At 42.7% G+C, this 25463-nt stretch overlaps 1 protein-coding gene across 7 annotated transcripts in view; it reads left to right on the forward strand.

Annotated features, from left to right (window-relative positions):
• CREB5 (cAMP responsive element binding protein 5) overlaps nucleotides 1–25463 on the forward strand; it is a 362805-nt gene that overhangs the window by 53252 nt on the left and 284090 nt on the right. For all 7 annotated transcript variants that reach the window (XM_016222264.2, XM_016222265.2, XM_087821233.1 and 4 more), the window contains 2 exons: nucleotides 10011–10082; nucleotides 15384–15477. In XM_016222264.2, the coding sequence (XP_016077750.1) occupies nucleotides 10011–10082; nucleotides 15384–15477 (166 nt within the window). The remainder of the gene's footprint in view (nucleotides 1–10010; nucleotides 10083–15383; nucleotides 15478–25463) is intronic.

Consider the following 25463-nt stretch of genomic DNA (forward strand, 5'->3'; position numbering starts at 1 on the left):
AATTTTCTTCCTGAGACGTTGGTTAGGAGGCCTGTGCTCCCCTAATAAGTATTCTATGAACTGATATCTGATGGTTACCAGCAACATTAAAACAGAATTTAGAAACTTGTGATATGTTCTCTGCTTAAATTTTATAAAAGAAGACAAGGAAAGGAAAACACGCTCTTTCGATGGAGCGATCCTCAGCAATAACGTAAAACCAGCAGGCGGCTATCAGGACGGGAAAGGCCTCTGAGCAATGGCCATATTTCCACGTGGGGTCAATGCTTTCTTTTGCTGCTGTTAAGCCAACACTTAGGGTGCTGTGGTACGTTACCTGGAGGGTGGGGGGCTGTAGGTAGCTAGCTAAGTAGGTAACTCATCTAAAAAAAATCTGCTCTAGTTTCTGCTAGCTCCCTCATCTGTCTCCTCTGGATCAAATCTGAACAGGGATGCTTATGCTTAGTTACAATGTTGGCAACAGTCCCCAGCCCCCCTTCACACTGCGCAGGATGATAATTTCACATACTTTTTTGAATATTCATAAAGTTTTTATTGGCATTGAATCTGGCCTCATCCTAAGCTTAACTCTGCTCGAGGTCCGCAGAGCTCTTTGAAAAGTATAAAGAGGTGGGCACGCGCTTGGTCTTCTATTTCCATTTCCTCTTCTGCGTGCTGACTTTGTTTTTATTGCCTCACCCTTGCTAGTCTTTTGCTCTTATCTATCGGCTGCTTGCTTCTAAACCAGGGGCAGTGGGGCTTATATTATAATTACTCTTGCAGAAGCTGCACTGCTGGCTGTCGGGTAGGGAGACTGTGGCTTTGCACAGGGCTGCCCATTCTGCACATGATGGAACAGTTCATATCCCTGACCCCGAGTGAGATGCCAGTGGTGCCCCCAGTAACAGTGGCAGCTGAAAATTGGCTTCACATATTTCCAAATCCTCTCACTAGACCGTGCAAGGAAATCATGCCTTCCCTAGGAGGACAGATGAAAACATGCTTTTGCTAGTCTTTAGAAAGGGGCCTTATTAGAATGATGGCAAGACCTTCAGCTGACGTCTGATTTTTGCTTTTACGTGGCCTTTAAGTGACCTGCTAGCACTGTCGCATGTTCACATGCTTGACATTTGCAGCACAGAGTCTTAGGAGTCTGAATGAAGCCTTCGTGTGAATCTTTACCTTGTACTCGGCTGACACCGTGAGATGTCACAGGCTCTGTGCACGACTGCCGGCTACTTTAGATAGGACGTGGAAATGCCTCGTTTTCTTCTGGGGTCAAGGGGAGAAAAGCACCCAGCCTGATATCATCATTCTCAAGGGTCTTTTGGCAGTAGGTCAGTAGTTGTGATCTTGAGATGTAAGAGCGAGACGAAGCAGCCTCTTACTGGGCCCTGCAGAAAGCGGAGGGACTGGCACGGTCCCCACTGTGTTACATGGTCTCACATCCTGTAGCTCAGACTCATGCGCAAGGAGAAGACATTTCAGGTTTTGTTAAAGAGCCTTCAGCCCATGCATCTGATGGACCAGGCGTAGGCTATCGTTACTGGAGAGGCAGAGATACTTATGTAGGATAAAAAATACAAAGAAAACATCTCTACCCAATAAAAAGCATTTGAATATGTGAAAATAAAACCAAGACTAGAAAGCTGTGATCTTTCAAAATGCTTTAAAAATATTCATTTCACACAAAAAGAGTTTAAAAACCAAATGCACCCAAAATGTCCTAAAAATGATCCGGAGGCAGGACAGCCCACTGGGAACGTGTCATAATTCTAAAGAGGCAGATTCGCCCATAGGAGAGCAAAGGGGGAAAGAGAGAACTCTACTGACTTTTCTGGATTTTTCTAAAGGCAAGAGGCTGTGGACCGCTTTGAAGAATATACCCAGCTTTGCGTTTTGTTTCTTTGCTACCATAGTTTCTCCTCTCAGGATTTCACGGGGACAGTTATTTTAAATGGCGAAGGGAGACTTTCTGGAAAGGTAAAAGTGACCATGTCAAAAGCGGTCGCCTCTTGTCCCAATTTTGCTTTCTTTCCTTTCCCTTTTCCTTCCTTTTCACTCCAGTTTGTTAGAATTGGGAGCAGGTAGGAAGGAAAAACTCGCTGCCTTCCAGCATGTCCTCTGAGGTCGTCTCCAGTCCCCTTAGAAACAAGCCGGGCCGATTGGATTACCTCCAGCATTGCCTTTAAAGCCCGAGAATCTCTACATATATGCCAAATAAACGTTTCTTAGAAATGGGGTGTGTCCTGCAAAAGATACAGGGTGCCTGATGCAGCAAGAAGGCCGGGACCTAGGTTGCCACCCTCAGGCACCGCCACACGCTGCTCTCGCCGCCGCCCCCGGTGCCCAGCGCCCGTGCCCGGCGAGGATCTCAGAGCCGCCGCCCCGTCGGGGGGGGGGGGACAGCCCTGAGCCAGGCTGTGTGAAACCTACGCAGAAATTAGCTGGCAGCTTTGGAAAGAAGACACATCTCCTAAGAAACATATGGAAAACTTTAAAAAAGAAGAAAAAAGAAAGAGGAATCTAACATATGAAAACCCAATCCCACTGGAATGTTTTTTCATACACAGTATAAACGCCACATAAATAAAACCACAAACCTCTGCAGAAGTACAGGAGAGCGGGGAGCCCCCGGCGCCCTCCCGTCGGGGCCTCCTTCCTTCGGGGAGTAAAGCCGGCTGAGCTTCCAGAAACAAAAGCTGTTTGAAAGCCCTTCCTCCTGGGCACCTGGGCACCTGGGCACCTCGGGCCTACTCTGGGCGGCCCCTTAGAAGGATGCAGTGCGTGACTACCCCTAGGAGCCTCTGGTTCGGGCTGGGGGATTCTGAACTTTCGGGGTGCCCGTGGATGGTGAGCGCCTCAGGGCGAGGAAGGTTTGGATGGAATAGTGATGTTTAACTGCCGCCGTGCGTGTAAAGTTTAGGGCTTCCTGGGAACTCTGGCTGTAAACGTCCCAGTAACACACCCAATTCTCGCCAAGATCTGGCGCAGTTTCCACGTCGAAGGTACAGGGCCTCTCCGGGTCTCGTTCCCTGTGTAAATCTCTGGGTTGAAAACTTTGCAGCATTCAAGGCGTTTTAAGCTGGAGGGCTGAAATGTCACTTTAAAAGCGGGGTTAAAAAGGTCACACAGCTGCAAATAATAATAGCCCAATGAAATTCAGATTCTCGCTGCAGCCCACGTCAAGAATAACACTGAGACAGGAAACAAGCCTACTCGATCTTTTTACCAGCAAAGCTAGTAAGGACGCATCTGATAAAACGTGAGTGCGTGTGTGTGTGTGTGCGTGTGTGTGTGTGGCAGGCAGACACACAAAGAGACAGAGAAGGACATACATAACAAAACAAAGACACACAGACAAACAGACAATGCAAAGAGAGAGACAGAGTTTCAGAGGGAGAAGATACAGAAAAGACAGACAGACAGACACACAGATGCAGAAAGGGACACAAGGACACACACAAAATAACTGATTTTCTTGGGCTGAAATTCAAGGGTGTTTATTGTTTTACTTGAAACCATGACATTCATGTTCGAAAAGTAAAGATATATTTAAAATAGCAGGTTTTACTTTTCTCTTATTTTGCAATTAGCTTCCATTCATTCTTTTTTAAGTACTAAAATAGTCCCGTTTTGCAGATGGGCAAATAAGATAATGAAAGGTATAGTTTTCTTCCCAAGAAAGTCTTTGCCCAAATTGAATATATAATTCCTTTTCAACCACTAGCCATGTGTTGGGAGAACCATGCTGTGTCCTTGCTTTTATCTATTATTATTTTTTTAAACCCTCACCTGAGAATATGTGTATTTTTTAAATTGATTTTGACAGAGAGGAAGGGAGGGAGGGATGGAGGGAGAGAGAAAAAGAGAGAAACATTGATGTGAGAGAGAAACATCAATGAGTTGCCTCCTGTATGCACCCCCGTGGGGGAACAAACCCACAATCTAGGTATGTGCCCTGACTGGGAATTGAATCTGCAACTTTTAAATAAAATATATGTTTTTACTGAATTATAGAGAGGAAGGGAAGGGGAGAGAGAGAGAGAGAAACATAGATGAGAGAGTAGCATTGACTGGCTGCCTCCTGCGTGCCCCCTAGTGGGAATAGAGCCCTTAACCTGGACATGTGCCCTCACCGGGAAGTGAACCAGTGACCTCTTGGTCTATGGGAGGTTACTCAACCCACTGAGCCACACTGGCCAGGTGAATCCGTCACTTTTTGGTGTATGAGATGATACTCCAACCAGCCTAGCCACCCTGCCAGGGCTGTGTCCTTGATTTTAAAGTAGAATCAGGCATCTCAGGATAAAATAATTTATACTGTATTGTTGGTGAATTTGTGTTGGGTTATTATTGTGTGTGGGTCTTTGCTGTTTTGATCAATACATTGAGAGAGATATCTGCTTCCCCCCCCCCGCCGAAACACAAGGTACAAATCGGTTATGCCCTTAACTAATTTAGTTAATAGACAACCTTTGTTCCCAGAAACAAAGTAAGGCTGACCTAGACTCTCACACAGTGTAACCAGCTCAAGATGCTCCTGTTTGTCAGCTGTCCTCGGACCTTTGGGAGGGGCCGGTTTCCTCCTCTAGAGCTCTCCCAGCAGTCTAGTAAGTTCAACAAGGTAGCAAGGTCTGTTTCACATGAGTCCTGCCAAGAAGACTCTCCACGATCACAGTAGGGCAATAAATGCCGACAGATGTTAACATCACTATTAAAATCCACACACACCCTCTTGCAGCTCTGTAGTGTGTTCATGTCCAGATTAACCACACCAGATCCGATCGGGATGCATCGATATGATTATTAGTGCTCACTCGTATTTAGATTCTGTTTGCAGCTTTGAAGTTCCCATAACTTTTGGTGTTGATAAAAGCGCATGCCAGATTTTCAGATTAAAACAACGTTTTTAGTGTCTTGCTGTTTCAAATTGTGTATCACTGTACGACTCTACCTGCTGTTCCTGGGGGAAATGTGTGCCATTCCACTAACACTGGAGTTTAACGTTCACTGAGGATCGGCAATGGCTTCCTATGATTTAGACAGGGAAGCATCCCTCTTGGCTGATTATAGCAAATGATGTAGTTTGTTCTATTTTTCCATTTGGGCTCACTGTTGTCCTTCCATTTAAAATCCATATTTACAGTATTTTGCGTAGGCCCTCCAAGATTTTAGTAACATTTGAGTTTTGCAATGCTTGCCATTCATGAAATGGGGATTCCAAGGATATCCCTGAGAGCCTGGCAGAGCGTTTGAATGGATTGCATCAGCCATTGTGGAAGATTTCCCGTTTTAGACCAGGAGGAATTTGTGGGGTCAGACGATGAACAATGAGAGAGATTCTTGCTCATGGCGAGGCCCCCGAGTCCAGTGGCAGTTGAGGGTTTGAATTGTAAATCAAGCCTGTCATCTCCTTGTCAGCTACGGAAAACCTCTGCTTACTCTATGCACTGTTTGGGTTTGTTATTAGGGTTTTGTGTTGTTTTCCAAAAATTTGAAGGGAAATTAGACTCATGAGGCATTTAAGTGAACATTGAATCTGAACTTTGGAAAAAAGGAACAAAAACCAGTACTATTTAGAAACTTTCAAATGATTGGACAGTCGGCCACAATTATGAGTGTCTCTAACTAAAGTGATGGGTTTACTCTGGGTTCCTCAAAGGGCCTCTGTGGGGGGCACGAGCAGCCTGCATGTGGCTAATGGACTAGACTTCATTGGTTTCGATGCCTATGGCAATATCAACAGATTGAATTGATCATGAATTAACACATTCACCTGTGAAATTTAATGAAAACTAGCATTAACTCATTGTTTTCACCAAAAACAACTTTGATTTTTTTCGCCCATTAAATTTTTTTCTGGCCCTAACTGGGAACAGGTGGACTGAGGCCTGCACAACCTCTTGCTTCCCTGAAAACCTGGTTCTAGGCCAGAAAGTGTGAGAACCACCGCCTTAGGAATAGACAAGAGGCAAGATGTTTGGAATGGCCTATTGCGATGACTCAGGATTCATTATCCACTCCACGGTTGTTTATCCAATGCCTACTATGGCACCTCTACGCAGCGCAGCCTGGGGTACGGCGATTGCCAACCGCCACTTGGTTCACTCAAACCTCCCAGCTAGTAAAACGAGCGAATGGGAAATGAGGGGCTGGAGCCGGCCTTCTGAGGCCCAGACGCAGACCACGCTGCTAAAATCACGTCTGAGTAATTGGCCCCCACTTGATGGATGATAAAAGAATCTACGCAGAGCTTTAGTGGGAGTCTGTTTGAGAGAGTAATTATTACAATATGTGCTAGAAAAGAACCCTAATAATAGACCATAAAAATGGCTCTTGACTAATACACCAGACCAGATCATACTAGTTGATAAAAATAATGATGCCTGCGTGGCAGAGTGGCACCAGGCAGTAAAGCCACGGCGAGCGCCCACACGGAAAGCAATGAACCGGGCGTGCCGCCCGCTGCGGGCTGAATGTGGGAACCGCGGGCATCCAGAGAAAGCAGCTGAGGCTCACACACTCAGACGCACGCCCACTCGGGCCTTATTAATCACTTAAAACTTATTTCATTTTAGCCACTTCCATTTTACCTTAGGGCTTTTATTTCAAAACATTTGGTCTGTGGGATCCATAGCGTGTGAAACATCAATACAGATTTATTTATGGTTAAAATGTAAAATAATAAAATGGACAAGTAAGCATGTTGATGACTGAACTTGAAACAATCCAGTGACAGACTTGGTATTTCTCTGATCGATCTTGTTCCTCTAAATGTCCCATCTATACTGTGAGGCTCAGTGAGACAGAGGGACAGAGGAAATCTGAATGGCCGGTATCATGCTAAAGTGAAATAAATCAGACAGAGAAATTTAAGAACCATGTGATTTCACTCATGTGGGATATAAAACTGAAAGCAACAAACAAGAAAAACAAACAACAACTCATAGACACAGACGACAGCGTGGTGGTTAGAGGGAAGGGGTGGGGGGTAAGGGTAACGGGGTCAAATCTACGGTGAAGGAAGATTTGACTTTGGGTGGTGGGCACACATACAGGTGATGTATTATAGAATTGTGCACATGAAACCTTTCTGATTTTATTAACCAATGTTACCCCAATAAATTTAATTTAAAAAATGTATATGGCTGGACTTTGTTCCGTCTCTATGAACCAGCATCAAAGTATAATTCCATGGTATTTACTGCAGCTCGTATGCAAGTTGTAACTAATAATTAATATAAGGTAGCTGATGTTGGCGTCAAGCGGAATTGCTAAATTATCGCCATTATGGGCTGGGATTTATGGGAGAAGTCACCGTTTTGATGGACTAGGGTTTGGAATGAGTTGTGATTGTAGTAGGAAAGGACCTTCTTTCTATATTGATGAGGCGGAGCTTAGTCAGTCTCTTCTCTCTTTGACTTGTTAATGAATCGCTTGCCTTCTGCAGTAGTACTTTCAATCCTGACCATTTCTGTTAGCTGGACATTGATCTAATTATTGTCACTAATTGCTACTTTCAGACGTAGGCTGCAAATGTATTCATAGGGAACTTTCCTGTCTTTACTGTCGTGTGAACTTACTATTGGTTATTACCAATAGTGGCATTATTTTGTCACTTCGACAACGAAATCTCTTATGTGGTACCCAAGAGAAACTCGCCTGATAGCAAATTCTCTTTTTTAAGTAAGGGATATTAATATTAAAGCGAGGTTCCCATAACACTTGCCTGCAAAACTTCCTCCCACTTTCAGACTCACACATTTTAGTGCACAGACTTTTCTCCATGATTTGGAAATGTCTTACAGGCCATCTAACTGATCAGTGTGGCGTGGGCACAAGGGACCTGAAGGATGATATCCATCCCCCCTTTGTGAAGGAGGGGAAATCGAGGCCTGAAGCAATCCAGTGGCCTGGCACTGCTCAGACAGATTGTGACCCCAAGGCAGAAAAGTTCCAGAAAAGCATTTCTAAAACTTTACTAGAATAGCAAGGCATATTTAAATCCTGGATAACCCAGTTACTCTGCTGTTTAATCTGTCTTGGATCAAAATCACTTTTTCAGCTTTAAGGTCACCCTTTCTTTTGAGGCATAGAAATAACTTATCAGCATTTACAGTGGAGAGGAGGAATGCCCCGTGATGAGCGATGGCAACATGAAATGAATAATCAGAGATGAGATGTTATTTAATTGCTCACGACTTTTCTCAGACAAGGGCAAGTGAAAGCTTCTGAAGATATTTGTCAATTTTCTTTTTTCTGTCCTTCTAACTGTAATAGAGTGAAAGAGTCTAAACAATATGGCTGATACAAGAAAGCTGGAAAATTACGCTAAGTCACTGTGTTGAGACAGCTGACCAATGGGAGGTGTTACTAACGGGGACTGAAAAAGGCATTGCCCTGGCCGGGTAGCTCCGTTGGTGAGGGCGTCATCCCAGTACGCCAACGTTGCAGGTTTCATCCCCAGTCAGAGCACATTCAAGAAGCAACCAGTGAACGCGTAAATAAGTAAAACAACAAATCGATGTCGCTTTCTCTCTCTCTCTTCCTTCCTCTCTCTCTGAAATCAACAAATAAATTACAAAAACACGGCATTGCTTGGTGAAAATTGTACAATGAAGAGAGATAGTGGTGTGAAGAGGGTTTACATTTTTACCTTTTTTTTAAAAAACATATCTGACCGTCAGTGTTATTTAAGGCAAGTCTTTTTATGTGAAATATATTTATATTTGGGGGAAGGGTGTAATGACAAAAAATTAGAACTGGGCTTGTAAAAAAAAATTTTGGCAAGATAATAAAGTTTCCTCGGACAAACAGTGACTATTGTGCGAGTTGAAGCAGAGCTCCCTCTTTCAGGGGCAGAGGTGACCTGGACTCCTTTGGGATCACTTGCAAGTAGCATTTTAAAGAAGCCAGTTGCTTCCTGTGCCCAGAGATGAAGCAATACGTTTTAGTTCCACAATAGAGCCATGCAGCTTGTATGAACTCAACTCTAAAGTTGGCAAAAAGTGTGATTTAGGAAACGATTTAAATTGTGTACAAATTATTTAAATTTAGTACTTTTAATGATTAAAAAAAGTATATTACTATGTCCATTGGTAACCACCGAACCACATACACTGTATTTTTATGAGCTTTCAGGAGAATTTGCAAAGGTAATATTGATTTGCTCAATTTTTCCCTGATTAATTTACCTTTGGATCTAACCCCTACGTAAGAAAAGACCACACTGTAATTTAATGTATATCTGAGACCACGACACAAGGTTTCTCCCTACAAAACTATCTGATTCCAGGTAACTTATCTAGAGCAGGAGGGTGGTAGCCTTAACCTAATATTAATATGAAATCAGCCTGTAAAACTAAATTAACAAAATAACCAAGGTAACGTATTTTTGCATTTTCTGATTTCCCCTTACAAAACTTGGATAATTTTGGCTAAAGTATCATTGAATGAATGTCTGAGATGAAAGGGAATTTGAGACCCTGGCTTCCACCAGGGTCATTTACTCAGCTGGCTGCAGGACCTCTCTGCACCCCTTGATCATACTGAAGCTCGGCGGGTGGGGTGACCATAGATGAATCATTTGACCTGTTGCTCAGGTCGGTCCTCACTCTATTGCTGGTCCAGTTACTGTCCCTTCTCCTGCTGTCCTAAGTAGCCAACCTCAAATGACAGGTGGGAACTCCGCTTTGGAATCCGCCTGTGCAGGTGAGGTCTTACCTGGTGATGACACAGTCCAGGTGGTTTTCCACAGGCAGGATTTTCGCTGCTCAAGCCCATGGCATTTTTCTTTAAAGTACAGTAAATACACACTCCAGAAAACGGAGTAGGAAACCGGAGAGCAGGGAGGCTAATGAACTTCAGCAAGGTGGGACCTGTGTTCCTGGTCATGTTTTTCTCGTCTGATTTGGGAATTGACGTAGAGAGGTGGTTCCACTCAATTGCCTTTCTCACGTTTCTCAGGTAGGAGCAGGAAATATTCATGGATTTCTGTTTTCCTTCCTCCCTTCCCCCTGGCCCTTCAGATTTATGAGGAATCCAAGATGAACCTGGAGCAGGAGAGGCCGTTCGTCTGCAGTGCCCCCGGCTGCTCCCAGGTGAGTGTGGGCCCCCCCCACCCTGCCTCACAGACACGCACCCACCTCCAGGGGGACAGCAGCTCTCCTTTGGCAGTCATGCCTGCTGTGGGCTCTCCTTCCTCACCAGGTATCACCGGTGTCCCCTGACCACCATCACCATCGTCATCACGGGGGTTATGTTATTTTTCATTTTGAATAGTTTAAACTACTTCCCTCTTAGCCCCTGAAAAACATCAGTGTTGGCCACTTCCACTCATAACTTTCCCCCGGACATAAGCCAGATGTTCAGGTTCGTTATTCAGAAAGTGGCTTTTATAACAGCCACCTGAATACTGGGTCTTCGGATTACTGGAAATAGCTTAACGTCAGTGGTTGGATTCTATTTTTTGTTGTTCCATTTGAATGCAATAAACCCCCTAGAGCTCGTTTAGAACCTACATTTTTTTTCTATTTATCTACACTTTAAGGGAGAAGTTGGCCTGCTATGCTAGATTAAACCTCTTTTAGCCTCCGATGGCTCGCACCAAGTGGAACTGTGAGAATTAGATGCGCGACTGCGTGCAGTTTAGTATCGAGCCTGCAGGTAGCAAGTGCTCAGTCGGCGTCGGCTGTTGTTACTTTCCCTGCTGCTCTTCCTACTGCTGCTACACTGGAGCTGCCTCTGAGTGAGATCGGAAACCTCCATCCCCTAACATCCGAGGTTTACACATTAGCTTTGGAGCCTGGTGGCGACTTCTTCTATAGCTGACCCTTTGGGTAGCTTCACGTTCCAGTCGTTGGAAAATGACCAGACATGGTCACTCTCACGCCAAGATCTTCATTCTATAGGACACAGGACAAGCTCGGGGCATGGGCGTCTTTCCAACCTGGGTGGTCACGCTCACCTTCCTTACACTGCTCACGCTCTCGCCCGTTTATGAGGTGGGGTGAGCAGCACAGCATGGGGCGACGTCCAGGGGTCAGATGAGAGCTGATGCCCGCTGAGGACCTTTCTTATCCCATCTTCCCAGAGATTTGGAGCGTCCGGGAGCCTCCCGGAGGGAAGATGCCATGGAAACATGACATGTTGTCGCATAGACGTGAGTCCAGGGTTGTGACTGAGCGCAGAGGAGGGCCTTTGGGGAAGGGCTGCTAGTCATATCTAATATCTAGATAAGTCAGAGAGAAGAGAGCTCATCAGACCATGTGGCACAGTTCCCCAAGCTTGGCGCTGTTGACATCTGGGGCTGAATAATTCTTGGGGGTGCGGGGGAGCCTGTGCATTACAGGATGTTACAGCACCCCTGACCTCTACCTACTAGACTCCCTAGTTGTGAAAGCCAAAAATGTCTCCAGGTGCTGCTAACCATCCCAGATTATCCCAGGTTGAGTTTGGCTTCACCCTTCTTTCTTTTTGGATCCCTTCCTTTTGCGGGGGGTGTGTGTGTGTCACCTACTTCTAATGGATGCTTTCCACTAGAAGCATGCTTTCCACTAAAAGGTTGCTCTAAGCCACCTTTTTTGCTTTTTGGAATCAGGCAGTGTATAAAAAAGTAAATGCCACAGACGTGTGGTCACCGGTGTGAGACGCTGCTCGAGCCGGGAGAGTGAGAGGCCTGAGCAGAGGCTGTTGGGCTTGGCAGTGGGTGCTTGCCGGTGACCTATGAGAGAGGAGCCGGGGCGCGGGCCAGGTTGGAAGGGCTTCGCGAGTGAGTGGGTGGCGAGGAAGTGGAGGTGGCCAGCATAGAGGGCTCTTTCAAGAGCACCGGGAGAGACGGGAAGCAGGGTGATATCATGGTAGCCTGAGAGCGAGGCTGCTTGAGAGAGGCTCTTTTTTAAATGAAAGGCTAGCCAGGCTCGATTTAGTCAAGGGCACGATGCGTGAGCTCGCTGGCCTGGAGGCCACAACTGAAGCTCCAACCCCGGGGACATGCAGGGCGCAGAAGGTCCTGCGGAGGGGAGGGGTGACCGTTTCTCGGAGAGGGGACAGAATGGAAATGGAGTCTGTGAGGTTACATCAGACTCTGATGTGGAGGTCTATTTTTTAAGTATGTTTTTATTGATTTTTAGAGAGAGAGGGAGAGAGAGAGAAACATCAATGTGAGAGAGAAGCATCGATCGGCTGCCTCCTGCACGCCTGCCACTGGAGATCGAGCCTGCAACCCAGGCATGTGCTCTGACCGGGAATCAAACGGGCAGCCTTTCTGTGCGTGGGAAGCTCAACCACTGAGCCACACCAGCCAGGGCGAGGGGTGCATTCTGAATGACTTTGAATTTCTCACTGAAGGAGCAGGTCATCCTCGAGAAGGCTGGGTGGACTGAGGAAAAGGCTAGAGGAACATGAGAGTGGAGGGCTTACGTTGTTTCTTGGTTCTAAGGTAAAACTCTAGGCCTCTCCCCTCAATGCCCCGCCAAATGTAAATGCAAAGGCGCATCTAAGACTTGATGTCTCTAATGCTTTAAATCATTTTTTTTTGACAAGCTGTTATAAAAACATGTGCATCTTTCCATTGAAGAGGTATTAGAATTGAGAAAATGTACTAGTTGCCCAGTGATTCCAAGGGTCTCCTGGTGGGGGTGGGGGTTAGGAAAGCCCCATGGAGTCAGCTGTGATCATGGCACTTACTTTAGTGATATTTCCCAGCCTGGGGACCTGGGTGTAGAAGACAGGATGGCTGGGAATTGGAAAGGGGAGTAAATGTGAATTATCATTGCTGCACCAGGGGTGATGGGGGGATTTTCCTCCCCTTTTCTCTCCCTAGAAATAAACATCACTCTATGAGGAGCGGCCCATAGTCCGTGGGAGGACTTTCTGTGTCCTTATACGTTAGCTGCGTTCCAGAAGTAAAGAGAAACAGCTTCCCTCCTCTGTGTGACCTCACAAAGTCCAGTGTTCATTTCGTTGTTCCTTTGCCCTCCGCCTCAATCATATTCTGGGTCCCAGTGGCCTCTCTCAGCTCTGTCTCTGCTACAGACTATACATTTTGGTTACTTATAATTTTCTGCTTGTTTCCTACCAAATTAAAAAAGATGTCTTATGTTGTGTCTTTTGGAAAGTAATTATAATCAATATGAGATATTATGGAAATTATTGTTATTTAATAAGTATTCTAGCTGATGTTCTATTGTAGGATATTATTATAGAGACCCCAAAAATGGCTTACAGGTACAAAATGAAGGATATCACTATGTTGTTTGTTCATTATATGTATCACAGAAAAAAATTATAATCAGGCTTTTGAGAGAAAGAGTAAGAAATTTAACCTGTGTCTGTAAACCACACGTAGCAGTGTCGTGTAGCTGGTGCAGTCATTACAAGGTATATAAATGCCCAAGGGAATAGATGGACCTGCAGCTAAAACCTCCATGTCATTATAAATCAGACTTCTTATCTTCAGAAATCTCAGATAGTTACCATGCTTTACAAATTCTTTACTCTCCAATTTATGTGATATGAATGACATATAAATAAGTGATGGTGATTAGAAGAACTACTTTTAGAATATTCCAAAGGATTTAACCCAGTAAATTCCCTCATTCTCATGAACATACCATATTATTTGCAGAAAAGTGTTCTACCGTAGTAACAATGGTAACTGAAATTTTTAATGACTACCCAGAGGAACTGGGAAGCTCTGAAAGATTGTCTAGATTGTCAGAGATTCGGAAATGTTCAGTACAGTTTGTTGTCTTTTGTCGTATTTTCACTTGACTTTGATAAAGCAGGTACTCTGTTAAGTCCAGTTATTAAAACATCCCAGTCTGAGTCAGTACAGGCTAGGATCTCCTACAATAACAAATTACACCAAAGCTTCAATGGCTTAAAACAACAAAGGCGGATTTCAGTCACCCAAGCATCCACTTCTATTGTAGATTGGCAGGCTGTCTTTCATAATCCTTCAGAATTGAGAAATGGTCTTCGTAATCCTTCCGAGTCTAGGATGGTTGAAGGGCCACTGTTTCTAATACTGTGAATCACCATGCTACAGGGAAGAAGGACTGGGCTCTCTAGAGGGTTTTGCACCAAGAATTAGATGCTCACATCTGGGTGACATGTCGCTTTCATTCATTGCTCAATGGGCCGAGCTGATCATCTGGCCCCAACCAACCACAGGAGGGCAGGAAATACAATCCCACCATGTGACCGGAAGACTAACAGCTCTAAATATTTGGGAGCAACATTTTGACTGCCATAATGTCATTCTTTGAAAATTAAAAATAAACTATTGGTTTACTACACTGTACAGAGTGTAGAATGCCAAAAATAATTTGTCACATTACTACATAAATTGTATGTATGATTATAAAAAAATCAGAGAATCAGTGTCCAAGGTCTTCATAAACAGAAACATACTATACAAATGTCATGGGGCACATTTGTAGATATATATGTCAAATAATTCAGCAAAATGTGTAATTCTTTCCCAAAGTCTGACATGTATCAAAATTCTTTTCCTACTTCATACATTTCTCCTACTTTGGGTTAATCTATAGATAATGTGGAACATACGTATTATGCCTTAGACTTAATTATACATCATCATGTGTATCAGTAACTACATGTATAACAGTAACTGCTAGAGAGAAGTTCCAAATGGTTTTGCAAAACTCCAGTGCTACTCAGGTTTAAATCTGTTTTTTAAATTTTATTTTGGACGTGGTTTTTCTCATACGTGTAGGTAGAAATGGGAGGTTGCTTTTCTCAGGTTAGTTATTCTTTGTCATCATAAATAAACATTCATTTAAATACTCTTTTTTCTTTAAAAATACAGCATCTTTCTCTTGTAGATATTATTTTAATACTTTCAATATTATTTATTTACCTTTCTCTGTTTTATCCTTTAAATAAACACAAATTTAAGGTCTACCCTTAGACACAAACCTCTAGCTCCTAAGGAAACATCTGGTTTACTGATGACTCATCACAGTTGGTTATATTTGAGTGTTTAGTATGATGTTTAAGAATCAAAGGCCTTCAAAAGGAATTCTCAGGGGAGGTGTGGGGGGGTCAGAGGACAGTGGAAGGCAAAGCTCTTCTGTGTCTTATCAGCCTCAGCCAGCATTTTCTACCACATAATTAAGGCCCCGGTTAGCTAGAATAGAAATAATGATGCATATATTTGGGAATCAATAATTCACAGGAACATCCCAGTACAGTTGCTCCCATAAAATAATTTGTCGTTTTACTTACTCACACTTTCACACTTCTTCAGAACCAGTTTTCTGTTTTCCTGTCATGTTTGCGATGCTGAATAAATCTTTTCTCTGTAATGGCCAATATGGATTACAAAACTGAATGGCTCCTCTCCCCTCTCCCCTTTTTTTCTGTTTGTCCGACAGCGCTTCCCAACAGAGGACCATCTGATGATTCATAGACACAAGCATGAAATGACTTTGAAGTTTCCCTCAATAAAAACAGACAATATGCTATCAGGTAAGGAGCCACCAGGCGAAGAGACTTTGGGTGATCAGCCACCAGTGCTTGTTCTGTTTATGACAGGATGATTTCCACTAGCAAATTCTGTGCCATGAAAATATACATTTCTAAGGGATAAAAGGAGTTAAGATAACGGTAAGCAGCAATGTAATCAGCTAATGCAGTGTTCGCTCAAATACTTGAAGAGCTGTGACCTCTCATCTTCAGGCATGTAAATATTTATTACTCTAAAACCTGGCTCCATGTAACTATTTTTAAAAAGCACGTACCTGTGATTACTCAGGCGACAAATATTGAATGTCTGTAATGTACACTGCACTGTACTGAGTGACATGTGAGGTGCAAAAATGGACATGATCCCTGTTGTCAAGGACATTGCAGTGTAGTGTGCATGTGAACAGTGAATTAAAATAGACATTGTCCGTGATGTACATACGATCCCCCCGACCTAGAATGATTCGACTTATAATGGCTCAACTTATGGTTTTTTGACTTTGTAATGGTGTGAAAGAGACATGCATTCAGTAGAAAACAAACTTCAAACTTTGAATTTTGAATCTCGATGTTTTCCCGGGCTAGCAATGCACGTATGACACTCTCTCATGATGCTGGGCCCAGGCTGCGAGCAGCGTCAGCCACAATCACGCGGGTGAACAGCTGACATGCTGGGGCGTCCTGTGTTGTCAGTGGTTTGGGGGTGCCGTGTTTTGTCTTTTCACATCCCATCATGTCTACAAAATGCTCGCCTGTGTCTCCTGCTTCTGGTGAGAAGAGGAAGGCAGTTACTTTGGAGATTAAACTCAAGATAATCGCCAACTGTGGGCTAATGTGTGTTCTGAGCACGCTTAAGGTAGGCGAGGCTGAACTGTCACATTCAGTAAGTTAAGCTTACTAAATGCATTTTTGACTTATGATGTTTTCAACTTATGATGGATTTATGCGGATGTAACCCTACCAGAAGTAAAGGGGCACTTGTATATCAAATGAGTAGTCTAAGGAAAAATACTAGGCAACTTTAGTAGAAGGAGCTCTCTTTCTGGACCGAGGTGGTCACTGAAGGTTTCCTTAGGACACAGCACCCCCTCCTAAGCAAGAGATGAAAAGAGAAAGGGCATGGAAACACAGCAAGTGCTCAGGAATAAAACACAGCAATGTGAGCAGGAATAAAAAGTAATGATCCATCAATGAATTGCCATTTCTTCCCAGCTTGACAGGTGGGGTGATAAATTAGAAAGAGAGCCAGGCTAGGAGTGAGGAAACTTGAACTCTACCTAGCCTGGGCTCTGCATCCGCCAGCCGTCTGACCTTGAGCAAGTTAATGAACCTTTCTGGGCTGCAGTTTCTTTTTCCATAAAATGGGACTGATTTTATCAGCCAAGTCTATTTCACAGGCTTATTGTGAAGATTCAATGAAAGAATGTAAATTGAAGTATTTCGTAAATCCTAGCAGGGTAATGGGAGCATTCCTGTTTCCCTTCTTAGGCTAGAAATATTTCACCAGAGCCACTGCTCCCCTGCATTGCGAAAGACGATACACCCAGGAACATGTTATAATGATATCAGAAGAGAAACTGACCGCCCTGGTAGGCCTGGCTATTATAACTTAGCCTATCTATGGCATTTAAAATTTACAAGTATTTTATTATCCCTATTAGTAAATCCGCTAAGAGTTTGTGAGACAGATTATTTTTACAACCCATGTTTTACTGATAGAGGAAGAGGCCTGCAGAGAGATGGGGCAGCTTTTCCCAGCTCACCAAGCAGGGCAAAGATGATCCTGCAGTCCTAACCCACTGACCTGCCCTGGCCGCTGCAGGGTCAGGCTTCATAGTTCGTGTGCACGATCAAACACCCCTGGCGACAGAGCCGTCCGCACAGCTTCACAGACCCACCAGTAACTCGCTAATATGCAAACGCATAGTGGTTTGGAAGACTCTCCAAGCTCAAAGGCCTCCTATTCCCTTCCCTCCATCACCACCTACCACCCCTCTCTCTGCCCGTTAGTTTTACTGAACTAGCTCGCTCTTCAGAAATAGTTTGGTCTGAAGTCTAGAAACAGAGATGCAGAAACTCAAATTTGCAAGAATTAGAAAAGCCTACAAGGGTTAAGAAGGATGGTCTGTTCCTTCGTTTTTATCATTTATCATTTTCTATAGAGTCACCTGTGCTATAACTTCATAGTTCTATTGTGAACCTGTATGTGCAAGTAGCCAGACTGTAGACTTTGCGATTCCCAATATTTAAATTCATAAGTTCTTCCTTTATTTGTCTCAAATAGTATCCCTCAAATAGACTTCATGGTGGTGGGAGAGTGGGAGGTGACTATTAGGGAGCTGTAAGTATATGGAGATATTTTTAATATAGCCGTAAGTACCAGCGTAGTATCTTCTAGGCACGCTGCTAGTCAGGCCCTCCAAGAAGTCCCACCCGAAGGTCCGAGAAAAGCAGCTAAAGACATGTGAACATTTCCACATAATGCCTATGAGTAGGTATTTAGGTTCTTGCAGCTTTTCCAGTGTTCTCATCAGATCCTTCTTAGTTTGAGGCTGTTGCTGCCAATAATTGGCAGTGCCAGGTGGGAAAATATTGGGAGAAAAGTCACTCTAATTTTTATTATGTCAAACTTGGAATAAGAAAATGAAGGGAGAAATAAATGGAGGAAACAGCGTGGGTAATATATTGACATATTTTCTTCTGCTCTCTCATGTTTTACGTTGAAGCTGGTATGAGGCCATTTTATATTCCCAGTGAAATTGAGTGCTAAATTTTTTAACTTGCTACCTGCCCTGTGTGTTTGTAGTCTGGTAGAATTTTCCTTTTCAGATGGCATACCGAGATGTCCAGTCCAACTCTATTACTTTGTGTTTAGAGGACTGAGGTCTACTATGTGTCATATGCCAATCTTGTCCACACTGAATTGTAATAGGCTACCTAGTGGGTATTTTTGCTTTGCGATTTGTTTTTTCTAGGAAAGACTTCAATATGTATTTGTCTCAAATTTCATTTTAGTTTTAACATATTAGAGTGTGTCGCAAATGTAACTGAAGTTGTTACTTGTCTGTATCTTGATTTATTTAGATTTGAATTTATTAAAAGCTTCAGAATCTACTCTTATTAAAATAGGTTCATTAAAATTTGATTCCTTAATATAGTTCAAGCCTATGTTGTGACCTATCATGAAGACAAATAATCTTATACAGTTTGAAATATACTGCTAATAAAAATAGTATAAACCAAATCTTAAATCAACGAGCATCATCAGGGCAAAAGTTTTCAAGTCTCTCTTGGGCCATTTTTTAAAGCAATATTCAATTATACAAAATTTTATTCCAGATGAACTAGAGTTTGACATATGTTAAGAAGATAGAATATGGTAGGTATGGATGTTCATTATTAATTTCAGGATATCTGGTTAACTCGTATTTTGGAAAATTACTTCAACATTTATTAATTATAAATATTAAAGTTAGGGAAGTTCTTAAGATACCACAGATATGCTCTTTAAGGATAAATGTCCAAAGAGTTGTAATACATGAAATAATTTCATAGCTTTGACACAAAGTCCATTTTATTTAAGCCAGGTGGAATTTATTACTCAAATTGACTTTTGACATGCCACAAGGCAGGGTAGCAAAAGTGACAGTCATGGTGTTTTATTAAGGTGAGTCTGCTCTTATGGATAGACAGTAAACATAAACACCTCTCATTCTAAAGGGACAGTGCTAGTAGGGACATGAATGGTGGGGTGGGGTTGGATTCTGAGGGCAAAAACATATAGCCATCCCCACCTTGGTCCCCCCATTCTTATTTGATCCACACGGTCCATTTACAGAGTCCTAATATTATGATGGATCCCAGTCTTTACTTTCAGCTGTTCTGGATCTGATAGATGATAATTTCTTGCTGAGGGAATTTGTGATATAAAAGGTTTTTAGGTGCCAAGTTCAAAATGGGAATCTGCTAAGGACAATATACTTCCACACACAGGTTGCAAAATTACCAGCTACTATTGACATAGATCTGTTTGGTTTGAAAATATGATCAAATTTCAGTATTAAAGGTGAGGAGGAGGATGTTTGGGTCTATTTTAATGACATTATGGTCAGACATCCTGAAATTCCCAAATCTGGAGAAATCCCCACCCCACTTATTTACAGGGTGCCCAAGTTCTGTATAGGAAATCAAAGGGAAACTTTATTGATAGTTGAACAAGCAAATGATATTCCAAATGAGAACTGTGTGTGTGTGTGTGTGTGTGTGTGTGTGTTGGTGGAGTATGGTGGAAATATTGTCTTAGAAGATGATGGGTTTTGCTTCATGGTAGGATTACTAGGCATTAAAAGGCATGGCCTCAGCACGCCTCTTTTTTAGCCTTCCCACCAGGGAAGTTGTGATATAAAAGGGGTATTGATTGGGTTTCACCTTTTAAGGAAAGGTGAAAGTTCAACCTTCTTGAACTTTACTTGTTCATTCATTCAACAAACACTTATTGAGAGCCTACAAGGATCCTGTTGTGCTAGGTGCTGGGAATGCTGCGATAACAAGGCAGATGAAGCCCCTCTTCCATGGAACTTCCTGTACTCTATTGGGAGTGGGGAGGGGGAGAAATTATAGACAACCCCCTCCCCAGAGAAATAATGAGGGAATATCCATTAGTGACAGGTGCTGATGAAGATAAAACATGACAACGGGACACAAGTGGCAAGCAGGCTGCCTAGGGGAGGTCGGAAAGGCCTCTCCGCATGGGTGTATTTCAGCCAAGGCCTGATGTTCAGCCCTGTGGGCCCAGGTGCCCTTTCTCCTTGACTTCTGAGTGTGGTGGGACCCGAAGTGGTAAAACCACCAAACCAGATGTGGTGCAGCTGCCTGTATCTTGAGCTGACACGTGGAAGAGAGGCCAGAGAGACTAGCTCCCTCATTCCATCTTTCTAATCATCATCTGATTCAGGGCATCTAACATAAATGACCGTGTAATTCCTTAGGACCCAACTGTGTCCCTGGATTAGGTCTAGAATTAGGACCTATCTCTAGCTCCAGGCTGTAAATCTAATTCTCACTATGGAGAAAGCAATGAGGTACAGCATTTGTTTCCAAGAGACTGATCGTGATCAATGAGACAACCTCAGAAACCAAATCCATTGCTAAGCCCTTTGTTAAAACCCTATTTGATCATCCATGGGCATTTTGAGGAGGCAGCCAAAGGGAAGGTAATATACCTCACTCCAAATTCTTTTTTGAATGAACTAGGATATAAAACACCCGACTGAGTAAGTAAATAAGTCATACACACACACACACACACATGGCCCATATTTACTGCCTCTTCCATTGATGGTAAAAGTCCATAGTAAGTTCCCACCGTGTACATTAAGCTGATCTTTATGGAGCAGAGGGTGGTGGACATGGTTTGCACCAGAGGGCAGGATACTAATGACAATAGCTTCCACTTATTGCCTAATCTCATGCCTGTAATTGTGCCTGCTCCTTTACATGCATTTTATCATTTAATTCTGGCCACTTTTTTCATATGAGGAAACAGAATAAAGAGGATGAGCCGTTTGTCTAAAGACCCTATGTGCCTATAATTTTCTTAGTGTACACCTGGGTTTGATGAGCTATACATACTAAGAACATGTTTTGGTCTTAGATTTATGTTTGAATATAAATCTATGAACAGCTTTTTTTATTTTTTATTGACTTATCTCTTTAATAGCAATCAAATGGAGAAGATAATAAAAACTTTTTAAAAGGAGATTATACTAACACATTAGCATTTGGAGGAATAAAGGGTGTGTTTTTAAATCAGATTTTCTTGTCCATTGTGACAAGTGGCTATTGGCATGTATGGATAAGAGCTTCTCAATCATGTTTCTAGCTGACCTGGCAAAACAGAACTTTAAACAATTCACCTGAATACCTCAGAGGCCTTGATCTGCAGTCGTCTTTTATGTATGAAAAACTGGCTTCCAGTCTATTCCATCTGGAAACTATCCCTTTTGACAAAGAGTGTTGGGGAGCTCAGGCAATTAGTGACTAAGTGGAAACGTTAAGCTTTAGCGTCCACTATTCAAGCCAGGTTTTGATAAGACAATCACCTTGGATCCCTTAGTTCACTTGGCCAGCAGACATGATCTCACAGTGCTCATAACCCTTTTTACCAGCTCAGCTCTTCCAAAGGGAACTAAAATTGTGGCTTGAATGCTGTTGGAACACTTGGGTTAGGCTGTGGCTGATAGTGAGTAGATGTAGGATATATACCTGTTTAATTTAAATCTTAATCTATGTCTCTGGAATTATGTGTCCTAAGCAAGGCCCTTGTCAGAGCCTTTTCTAGTTGACTCATAGGCCCTCTCAGGGTACATAGTCCACCAGCTGTCCACCTTGACAATATAGATTCCAGCAGGCGAGTCAAGAGTATGAGAGTGTGTCTCATCTCTCACTGACCTGGCTCACCCTGGCCACGGTCAGTTTTTAAGCATCCCAACAGCTGTTGTTTAAAAACCAGAGCTGCCTTGGTTTGTCTCATGGCAGCACAGCATCTTGGGACAGATGTAGGGAAACAGAAATGTTAGTGTCACTGAGAGGACCCTAATGCTCCTATTGTACATTTACACTCAATAAAAAACACATTTATTGCAAAGAATCCCATCTAAAATTCCATGGAATTCTGTCATCTGTTACTGATTATTGCTCTCAAAAAGGATTATGTATTTTTGAATTTATTTAATGTAAACTCCCTTAATTAGGACTTTATTAAAATTTAGATAGGTACTAAATAAGAATATTGTAAAGAAAGCGTTGCTGAAAAATTCATGGGATACATATAACTATAAAAAGAATGTAAAAAGCATCTAAGAAAAATGCCTTTCCTGAGAACCGCAACTCTTACTAAAATAGATATGCTAATTCCCAATTATTTTCTCTATTGATTTGAGTGCACTCTTGGGAATTCCATTAAGCCACATTTGTAGGCTGAAATTGAGTCATGCAAATAATAAAAATGCATTGCCTTAAAAAAAATACCCTATAATTAGAATGGTCACTAATTCAAACGGATTTTTTTTTTTTTTTTATATAACTGGTCTGAATTAGTGAGGCTTTTATAGAATTACTAGCCACCATCAATTTAATATGAAATGATGTAAAATTACTTTACATAGTCCTCTAGTAAAACTGTAGTAATATCAGGCCGAAAGAAAGAAAATTTAGCTTAGCAAGTTCACTTTCTTAGCCTCCGGTACAGGGTGGGAACTCTGCTTCTCTTTTCTCTTTCTTTTTTAACTGATGACTTGTTGCTCTGCCTTTTTTTTTCATCATTGAGGAAAATGAAACATAGGCAAACACATAACTCAAAAGCAGCTCTGAAACCAAATAAGGTAGCAACCTATTATTAAATTTGAGCAGACTAAACACTTTTGAAAAGCAGAGTCAGGTTTCAGGCTGTAGCTTTGCGCTTGTCATTCAGACTTTGGGATAATCATACTTGCTGAGGCCAAAGTCCCTGACACTAGGCAGGCTATGGACTGATGGGAAAACTTAGCCAGTTACTATTTTTTTTTTCTAATAATTCTAGCTATATACTTGTTTTCCTTCCCATGGGCAACGTGGTACAGGATTTCCTATTGTGGAACTGATGGGTGGATTCCTAAATCATAAGGCTGGCTTCGTGGCACTCTCCTGGGTAGATACACAAGTAGGGTCTCCGCGTGGCAAATGGCCTTTCCCTAGCTCTCTACAGAGGCAGTGATTCTATGGAAAAGTGCTCTTTTCAAGAAACAGATTCCCCATCGCAGGAAGGGAACTGGATACTGAAATATGACAAATGTCAGAAAGGATTTTTTTATCCCCCTGGTTGGCACAGTCTTTCTTGTCCGATGGGTAGAGAGATGGCCACGGCCACGTGACGTGAGTAGAAGAGCTGAGATTTCCCACTTGCACGGGCCCCGGTGTCTCCTAAGAACGTGGTGTGTGCTGTTTGCAAAGTTTGCAAACTGTCTTCAGGAAGGTGACACCCGGGCGCCCCCGCAGCGCCGATTCAGACTGACAAAGACAGTCACCGCTACAAAACACTTTCCGCTGGGGTCAAGCTCAGGCTCAAAAGTTATCTACTTTCAGTTTCCTTTGAGATTCGGGGCTATCCCCTTCTGTCGTTCGGATGGTCCTCACTGAAGTGAAAACACTAAAAGACAGGCGAGCAAACGTCCTTAAACCAGTCACCTCAGCTCTGAGTTCCCAATGGAGCCAGTTTCTCTAAGTCCCTGGAGTGTGGCCCCCTTAACAAACTTCAGATATTATCCACCCGTAAAGCACCGGCCCTATCATGCAGGATATAGAAACTGCCTCTGCCGCCGCTCACCAGTGTGTGCTCTCAGTTTTAAATAGGGTGTGGTTTACAAGAATTTTAATTTATGGCCATGGACATTACCCACTTACTTCAGGTCTAATTTCAGCTGGAACAGTTATTTGACAAGGCATTCATGTGGCTAAGAACCTCTGCCTCTTTTATTTAAGCTGCTGATAGATTTAGCTGTTCCCTTTTTGAAGATTTGCACATTTCCTGGCTTACTTGGAACTGGTACCATGTGGGATCAAAGACAACTAGAGACCCTGTATTAATTCTAATAAATGTTAAAACAAAAGTTAAGCTCCATTGTCTGGTTCCTGTTGTAACTGGAAAGAATAGCTCATTCACAAGAAGAAAATGAAGAAAAAATTGGGAACAGTGTGCCTTATCTATTCCAAATGTGGATAGAGATATCTGTTTTGTTTTTCTCTCACTATATCACACAGCAAAGAAAGTCACATTTGGCAAAGACTCTGGGGCCTTCATCTGGCTCTTCTGCTCTAGGGATGGGAGGGACCCAGCTCTGTTTACAGCCCATGGCTATGGCTCCCCTTGTTCCCCAGCTTTAGTTTCCCTATTGTTGTAGAGCGGCCCAGGAAGACAGGCATGGCACTGCTGTGCCTGTGCCACTCTGCTTCAACCTCCTTTGCTGATGTATGTGGGCACGTGCTGGTATTTGGGAATCATTTTGCTTCAGAAGGGACATAAAACATCTGTCAACTTTGTTCGGGGATTGGCCCCCAGGGCCAGCCTGAATTCGATTTCATGGACCATCTTATGAACCTGTCTCAGCGATCAGGGGTTGTATGGAGCCTCTAGGATGACTAGTCTCTGTCCCTGGAATCATGGCCTCAACTTGTAAATCTCCAACAATGAATCACAGAGGAATAAAGGAAGGTTGAAACCTGGGAATCTAAATTTCCACTGATGACCAGTGGTCCAATATTTTAATTTTCTTATGTGATATTTTCTCAGGTTTTTTAAGTCACAAAAATGTTCCTGCGTGACAGTGAAGAGTCTGTGGGATTGTAATGCACTTCTATTGTGTGACTGAGTCAATGACTCCTAGATATTTCAAAGGAACCAAGGACTGTTAGGGTTATCAATTACTGATATGATTGTGTGACTCAATTTCTAAATGGTGCCTGGGGTGAGCTCCCGTTTCCTCATAAGTAAAATGGGGAAAATAATTTTTACTTAATGTGATTGCTGTGACAATTAATGAGATGGTGCAGACAGAGCATGGCATGGACTAAGCACCCAATAAATTGAAACACACACACACACACACACACACACAGAGTCTTTTATTCCCACTTTCAGGTCTTGTCTGTTTACACCTTCTGTTCAGACAGCTCCTTTGTCTATATATCCAGCCCTAATCTCTGGCCTAATTTCTAGTGTCTAACTAGCTATTACTTATATTCCCATTGAGCTGTCCTTTAAATGGTCATATGTTTCTTTGACCTAATGACCATGACTTTTGAAGGGAACCCTGTGATTTTACGATTCATAGAATCATGTAACTTTAGAACTTTATTTGGAAGATGATGGACATGAGGTCTAGAGAATGTAGGTAATTTCCCCAAATCACAGGATTTCAAATCTAGATTTCTGGGTTGTCAGTGTTTTCTTTTAC

This window comes from Miniopterus natalensis, chromosome 10, assembly GCF_054644295.1.
Source record: "Miniopterus natalensis isolate mMinNat1 chromosome 10, mMinNat1.hap1, whole genome shotgun sequence".
In the NCBI taxonomy this organism is placed as follows: domain Eukaryota; kingdom Metazoa; phylum Chordata; class Mammalia; order Chiroptera; family Miniopteridae; genus Miniopterus; species Miniopterus natalensis.